Here is an 8,855-nt window from a genome sequence, read left to right on the forward strand (position 1 = left end):
TTGGGATTGGCCGGGTATTATCGAAGATTTGTCAAAGATTTTACGAAAATAGCAACGCCACTGACCAAGTTAACTCGAAAAAGTGAGAAGTTTATATGGAATGATAAGTGTGAAGAAAGTTTCCAAGAGTTGAAGAATCGGTTAGTAACCGCACCAGTACTAGTATTGCCAGACGAGCAAGGGAATTTCGTTATTTACAGCGACGCTTCGTATCGCGGGCTAGGATGTGTATTGATGCAACACGGTAACGTCATCGCATATGCTTCGAGACAACTTAAACCTCATGAACAGAAATATCCTACGCATGACCTGGAATTGGCAGCGAACGTATTTGCGTTGAAGCTTTGGAGACATTATCTCTACGGTGAAAAATGTGAAATCTACACAGATCATAAAGTCTGAAATATATCTTTACACAGAAGGAGCTGAACATGCGACAACGTCGATGGCTGGAATTGATAAAGGATTACGATGTCACGGTCAGTTATCATCCAGGGAAAGCAAATGTTGTAGCAGATGCGCTGAGCAGGAAAGAAAGATTGAATCGGTTAACTTCATGTGAAGAATTAGCCAAGGAATTCGATAAATTGGAAATCGAGATTCGTATTCCCGATGAATCTGCAGAAGCTATCTACACTATGACTTTCCAACCGGAGTTGTTACAGAAGATTCGCCACTGTCAAGATGAAGTAATGAGTCAAGATGACAACCTAACGGGAGAAGAGATCACAACTCAGAAATATAATGAAGGAATTTTATGCTTTGCGTCGAGAATCTGGATCCCTAACGTGGTAGAATTAAAAGAAGAAATATTGCAAGATGCGCATAATTCAAAGTATTCCATTCATCCAGGGAGCACAATAAAGTATCGCAATCTGAAGGAAAATTTCTGGAGGCCGAACATGAAAAAGGAAATAGTAGAATGGGTGAGTAAATGCTACACATGCCGGCGAGTTAAAGCGGAACATCAACGTTCGAGAGGATTATTACAACCGTTAGACATTCCGGAATGGAAATGGGAACATCTAGCGATGGATTTTGTAGTAGGACTACCGAAGACTAGGGCAAATCATGATGCAATATGGGTATTCATTGACAGACTCACGAAGTCGGCACATTTTCTACCAATTAACAAAAGATTTTCACTCGACAAGTTAGTGCATTTTTATCTCAAGGAAATTGTGATGCGACATGGAGTTCCAATATCTATCGTGTCTGATCGAGATCCTCGTTTTAACTCAAGATTTTGGAGACAATTTCAAGAATGTCTTGGAACTAAATTGAACATGAGTACCGCCTATCATCCGCAAATTGATGGACAAAGTGAAAGAACTATCCAAATGATTGAAGACATGCTACGAGTTTGTGCGATCGATTTTGAAGGCAGTTGGGATGAGCATTTACCTTTAGTGGAATTTTCTTATAATAACAGCTATCACGCCAGCATTGGAATTCCACCGTATGAAGCACTATACGGGAGAAAATGCAGATCACCAATACATTGGGATGAAGTTGGAGAACACACGATTTTGGGTCCAGAATTAATTCAACAGACAAAAGAAAAGATTGAACTCATTCGAAAATGACTCGATGCAGCGCAAAATAGGCAACGCAAATATGCAGATCAAGCCAGGAAGGATATGGACTATCAGGAAGGAGAAAACGTATTACTCAAAATATCGCCATGGAAAGGATTGACTAGATTTGGCAATAAGGGTAAATTGAAGCCACGATACGTCGGACCGTTGAAATTTTGAAGAAAGTGGGAAAACTTGCGTACGAATTGGCCTTACCGCCTCATATTCAGCATATTCACAATATATTTCACGTGTCAATGCTTAAGCGATATAATCCTGATTCTAGGCATATAATAGAGTATGAGCCGATAGAAATCCAACCTGATTTGTCTTTTATAGAGCAGCCGGTAAGAATTTTAGATCGGCGAGAGAAAGTGTTGAGAAATAAGTCTGTATATTTTGTACGAGTGTTGTGGAGAAACCCTATGGTTGAAGAATCAACCTGGGAACTTGAAAGTGAAATGTTAGAGAAATACCCTCATTTATTTTCATAGAAGATTCTGAGGACAGAATCCTATTAAGGGGGGGAGAATGTATCGACCGAGAAATTTACATTATATTCTATCATGTTTATAATAAAATATGTGTATTAATATGTCATTTACGTGTGATTATCTGCTGAAATCTAACTGTTATCTGTTATATGCATTTCGTGTCATTTCTGTATTTTTAAGGTATTTTTCAGATATTTTATTTGGCATTCATCGCTTTCATTTCAAACGTTTTACGACCTAAACAATGATTTTAAAGCCAGTATTTCAAATAAAATAATGGGCCTCATTTTTTATCAAACGGCTTTTACAATCGCATTATTCTGAACATCTAGATATTTTATAAATTTTCTCGTTTTATGAAAAATGACTTTTCCGGGCCCCATTGGGTGTTAAAAACCCCACAAAAATCACATTTTTATTTTTATAAAATTATAGGACTTTCATTTATATTATTTCTTTGCATTTTTGCAATATTCATAATTTTTGGGAAATTTTGGCATATATATTGCATATATAAAATAATTATAAATTAAATTTTAATACTCAAAAATTATAAAAATTAGGGCCAAATATTTTTATTAAATGTATAATTAGCCCCTTAATTTTTTTAGGAGTATTATTTTTACTACTATAAATAGCCTAATTATTATTTAATTATAATTAATAAATCATTAAAATCTGCAAAAATACACAAAATTCTCTGAAATCTGGTCGGGAAGAACCGAGTCGGGTTGAAGAATCAAGCCGTGATTTCTCACTGATTACAGCATCAAATCGTGTGATTCAAGTACTCAAATCGAAGGTTTTGATCCGTTCTTTCTTTTTCTTGCATCAATTTCATGTTTTAATGCCTTGATTTTGATTTTCGATTTCTAGGTTTTATGCTCGAATTAGGAATTTTTGATTCTAGGGTTATTTTGATGTTTTGATGATTGATATAGCTTTGTTAGATGATTTACAGTCGGTTCATGGTGTTTAATTGAACACACGATGTTTGTATAGTGGTTCACGATTTCTAGGGTTTATGTCAGATTTTCAAAATACAACTCGATGATTTCTGTGAATCTGTGGTTCCTGAAAGGTTAGGGTTATGATTACATATGTTCTTAGCTTTGATTTGCACTATTAAAAGTTTAATTTCATGTACGATTCTGCAAATTCGATTTTTGGCCGGAGTTTATGTCGATTTCGCCGGATAAGTTGATTCAGGGTTTATTCTGTGATGTTTTGGCAGTGGTTGGATTGCTGTGTTGATTTGCAATGGAAATCACTCAAAAACAACACCAAACGGTGTTGATTTGGGGCTGATCGGAGCTTGGCCGAACTCCGGGAACTCACCGGAATCTGGAAAAATTCCGGCGTGTTCTTGGTGACCCGGAATCCAACCCGTTTGACCCGTTCAGATTACCCGGTTTTGATATGTTTTGTCAGATGGTTGGTTTCTGACATATGTTCCTGGATTTTTAATTTTAATTTTATTTTATTAATTTTGAAAATCAGATTTATTTATTTTGTAAATTGATTAATTAATTATTTACTTAATTGATTTATATTATAAATAATTCTGAATTATTTTCTAAAAATCAGATTGAATTATTTTCTTAATTATTTATTATTTATTTAATATTTATTAATTATTTAAAAATGATTAATTATTTTGATAATTAATCAAATAATTTTCAATAAATCATAATAAATTCATTTTAATTCCAAATATTATAGAAAAATCATTTTTAATTATGATTTTTCTTAAATAATGATTTAAAAATTATTTTTGAGTTTTAAAAATTAGTAATAATTATTTATAGTGAATAATAAATAGAATTATCAGTGTTTAATTGATAATAATTAGATCGTTAGTCTGATTCGAGTAAAACGAAAGCCTGTTGACTCAGAAAAACGAATTCTTTTCATTAAAAATAATATCAAAGCTTAATTTCTTCTAAAAATTAGTTGATTTTGTTACTTGTTTGATTATCAGTCAAAATACGTACCGAGACGAGTCCGAAAAATTCCGGAAAAATGGGAAACGAGTCAGATAACGATCAGTTGAGCAATCAGCGAGTCGATTTTGGTTCTAAAAATTATTTTAACTATAAAAATGATTATGTGCTTATGTGCCTAGGTGTATTACGTGGTTAATTGAGTCTTAATTGCTAATAAGTAATACATGAGTCGGTCATAAGCGCATGGGTAGATGTTAGGAACGGTGTGAAGTCGATTCAAGATGCAATTGAAGTACGAAGTGACTTAACCAGTCTATTTTGCTAACAGAAGTTAAGCCAGCCAGGCAAGTTGAGTTGGTATTAGTCCAAGGTGATTGACGAAAGTGATCTAATTGCAGTGAATCGCACAGAAGGCAAGTTTTTTTCCCCTATTCTATTTTCAGAATAGTGACATTTCTTCAAATGCTTATCACATTTGCACTCTTTTGATTCTTGTTCTTAATCACTAATACACACTTGCTATTCCTTTGTTCATATTTTATTTCGATTCTTGAATTCTCCGTTTCTTTGGATTCTTGATTCATATTCCATTGATGATACATTGAGATTGATATATTCTGGTGTTTAGAATATATCAAAGCATACCGATTGTTCCGGTTGCTAAGCGATGGACTGGATAATGATATTTTTGGGATTGAGTGTGTCTTAATCCTGAGGACCGGGATGACTGGTGCCTCGACATGGGCCGTAGTGCCTGGGTACCCGACTGGATCTATATAGTGAGATATAGATCTGCATTATATTCTGACTGATCAGCAGAATATAGATGTGAACTTGTGTCCAATTTAGTTCATTTTTACTCGCCAGTAATGGCCTTCTTTCTATTCTCGTGAGGGTTATATCTTTGCAGATATACCCGAGATTACGGATTCATTTAAAATGCTTTAACATTGTTTATATTTTGTGGACTTGTTGAGCAATTTTTGGCTCACCCCTTTTTGTTGTTATTCACCTTATTATTTTCAGTTAAGAAGGAATATGAAACCCATCAGGACTCGAGTGGTAAAGAAGTGGGTCAAGCCTCGGGATCCTCTTATACCCAAGGTGTTGATCCCAATCCAGGAAGAAAGCTTTGAGTTGCCCGAGCAGGTGGAGTGTCGATAGATAGTGTGTGTGTTTGAATAAAAGTTGAACTTAGTTTAAAATGAATTAGACAATGGCCTGTAATATAGAGAGCTTGTGAGATTTTAAATTGGTTTATAATAAAGTAGTTAGTGGTTCCTGTTTTCATACTTCAACCTAAAAAATCCTGGTTAGTGTTAAAAGGGTTTAATTTCTTTTCTTTATTAATTGTTAATCAGATTGTACAGGTTTGGTATTTAGCTAGTAACCCCCAGACTTATACCCCGAGTCTAGAGGGCGTTACAGCAGGGCTCTATCTCCAGTCATATGCCTTGAACATCCACTGTCCAGAATCCACATGACCTTCTTCTGCTTTATGCCCTGAAAACAAAAGTGATTAAGTTTTCTTTGGTACCCAAACTACGTTGGGTCCAGAAGACTTAGAAGCATTTGAATATATAACATTTCTTTTCATAGAGTTGACAGGCTTAATAGTTTTTGCTTTATCATTGACTATTTCCTTGTCACTTTCAGAAGCACCAACAGACTTGCTCTTGGGCTTGGTGACAAGTGCCACTTTCCTAGCTTTAGGAGGGCTTACAGTCTTTGATCTACCAGTGTACTTAATAACATGCTTATCATGATTATGGGATATAGTATGTGAGTGTGTGGAATCAAGATAAGTGTGCATGAAAGATACTACACATGGCATGCAAATAGATTTATTACACTTAGAAACTTTAGGCATGTTAGGCATGTTATGCACATAAGCATTCTTAACGTTATCTACTTTAACCTTTTTACAAGCATGAGTAAGGTGACCAGCAGAACCACAATTATTGCATAACTTCCTAGGGCCATTATTTCCTATCCTGCCATTTCTACTTCTATTCTTCTTATTCTTGGAAGTAAAACCTAGTCCGACAAAAGATAAATCAGAGTCACTAACAACAGACGTAGGTTTCTTTGCCTTTTGTCTCCTTGAGAGCTCGAGATCCTCAACAAGCATCTCATGATGAATATAAAGATTATCTTCATCAAAGGGCTCAACAGTAGCTTTCTTAAATAGAGGCTTCTTAGCTTTCTTAAGAACATGAGGTGTACTAGGAGGATTAACAACTTTCTCTACAGGCTCATTTTCAACTACTCGTTTCTTAGAAGCTTTTCTAAGTTCGTCGTAGTCTAAGCCTATCCCAACCTTTCCACCTACTACTTGATCAGCTATGAGCTTCTTAGCAAGATTTGCAGAATTAGTAAAGGCATGCAGTTTAGTTTCTAATTCTTCATTCTTGTTCCTAAGCTCTTCCTCTGTCTCAAGGTGCTTAGTAATCTTAAGCTCTAAATATTTATTGGTTTGCTTAAGATTCTCAACACTGACCCTATCTAGAACTAACTTATCATTTTCATCTTTAACTTTCTTTAGTTCTACTTTAAGGTCTTTGACATCAAGCAGAGTACATCTTAGCGTAGTACTAACGTTTCTATACACTTCTTTTACGACATCATGTTGCTCAATGCATTCCTTTGAATTGCATCATGCCTTAAGATAATGATGAGAAATAACATTTCCATACACTAGGACAGTCTGCCTGAAGGCGACGCAGTGTTCATTCTCACACAAGTTATCTGGAGGTAAAGCACGAATAGTTGGAAATGTTACCTGAGATGAAGATTCTGCCATCAATGCAAGATTTCCATATTGCTCTTCTTCATCATCAGTGTCATCCCAGCTTTTCCCCTCAGCTATGTAAGATTTCACTGGATACTTCCTTGAGCTACCTGAGTCTTTCTTCTGATAAGCTTTGCCTTTATCCTTTCCTTGCTAAGACTTTCTGCACTCAGTGGCAAAGTGCCCAACCTCATCACAGTTATAATATCTGAACTTGCTTCTATCAACCATCCCTGTCTTGTAACCTGATCCAGAAGATAAACTTGACCTCTGACCTCGGTTGTTGCTTCCAGAACCCCTAAAGCCTTGCTTCCTTCTAAACCTGATGTTACTGAACATCCCAGCTAAGTTGGCCATAGTAGGATCTTCCATACTTTGCAGCTCCTCAGTGGTGTAGTAATCACTTGGACTCCCAGAGAGGTTTCCATCATCCATCTCAGCCTCAAAGAGCGATTCAGCTTTTGACTTAGGCTTTTCAGCAGTAATGTCAAGCTCTTTGATTCCACTAGCTACAAGAGCAGTTGTCTTGAGTAGTTCAGTATTATTGTTATCAACTGTTCCTCCACCATAGATAATTTTCCTTTGTTCCTGCTCCATTTCATGAGTTTTCAGCTTACCATACAACTTCTCAAGTGTCATGGTTTCGAAGTCAACACGCTCACGAACAGATGAAGCCTTGTTCTCTAGATGGTGAGGTAAGACAAGCATAAACTTCCTGTTGACTTCTCTCTGAGGATAAGTCTTGGCATGAATACTTAATTCGTTTAACAGCTTGTTCAGTCTTTTAAAGACTTGAGTAATACTTTCTCCAGGCAAGGACTTAAAGGCCTCATATTGTGAAGTCAAGATATCCAATCGATTCTGTCTAACATCTTCAGTTCCTTCCATAAGCAGTTCTATGGTTTCCCATATATGCTTTGCACTCTCACATACCATAATTTGGTGACTCATATTATCATCCATTGAATCCACCAAAATAAGTTGCAGGCCTTCATCCAGTGCTATTAGTTCTTTGTCACGTGCACTCCATTCAGCTTCAGGACATGACATTCTCATATTAGGCAACTCCGGATGAACCTTCATTGGCACATGTCTTCCTTCTCTCAATACTCTCTATTAGATATATTTGATAATGTCATGGCTAATATGTTTTATGTTTAGCTTTCAGATCTTACTTGAACAGGATAAATCAGTACTTAACTGTTGATCAGTACTTATACTGGAAGTCAGGACTTAAGGATATCAGTACTTATGTTATCAGGAGATAATCATCAGAAGATAAATATCAGAACTTAAGTGCTGAAGGACAATCAGATAAGGACAGTAGCTGATTAAAGGAAAGAAGATCAAGATAAACATAAGAAGAGATATGCATGAAGAAGGAATTCCGTAAAGAATGGAATACTTGGAATAAAAGATATCTGATTGATATATTTTAGGAAGCAGAATTATATTCCATATCAATTAGCGATTATCTTGTAACTGTGTAGTATATAAACACAGACATAGGGTTTACACTATAAGTGTTATCATTATTAGAGAAGATTATTCATTATGACCCTAGCAGCTCTCGTGATATTTGTTCATCACTGAGAGGTAACAGTTCCATACTGTAACAGAGTTTATTGTTTCAATAAAGTTTGTTTTCTGTTACTTAAGTTCTTAAAGTTCGATTTGAGTGTACTATACACTGTATTCACCCCCTCTACAGTGTGTGTGTGACCTAACAATTGGTATCAGAGCCTATCTGTTAACATACATACAGTTAAAGATCCAAACACAATCATGTCGGACACAGAAACTCCAACTAAGCCTACCAAAACTGAGGAATCACCAAAGACACAAATTCAGAGTCGGTATGAGACCATCAGAGTTTCCATACTGAGACCATCTGAATATTCCATATGAAAGGTAAGGATGACCATGTTCCTGGAAGCAACAGATCCAGAATACCTTGATAGAATCAAGGAAGGCCCTCACAAACCAACCAAGCTTGCTGTTGCAGTTGCAGGTGAAGCAGCAAAGACCGTACCAAAAGAGAAGAGTG

At 36.0% G+C, this 8,855-nt stretch overlaps 1 protein-coding gene across 1 annotated transcript; it reads right to left on the reverse strand.

Moving 5' to 3' along the window:
- Positions 1 to 6,961: 6,961 nt before the first annotated feature.
- On the reverse strand, positions 6,962 to 7,891 carry LOC141714772 (uncharacterized). Its single transcript, XM_074518272.1, has one exon. The coding sequence runs from the start codon at positions 7,889 to 7,891 to the stop codon at positions 6,962 to 6,964; it is 930 nt and encodes a 309-aa protein (XP_074374373.1).
- Between the last annotated feature and the right edge of the window lie 964 nt (positions 7,892 to 8,855).

The sequence above is a fragment of the Apium graveolens genome, chromosome 3 (genome assembly GCF_009905375.1).
Source record: "Apium graveolens cultivar Ventura chromosome 3, ASM990537v1, whole genome shotgun sequence".
In the NCBI taxonomy this organism is placed as follows: Eukaryota; Viridiplantae; Streptophyta; class Magnoliopsida; order Apiales; family Apiaceae; genus Apium; species Apium graveolens.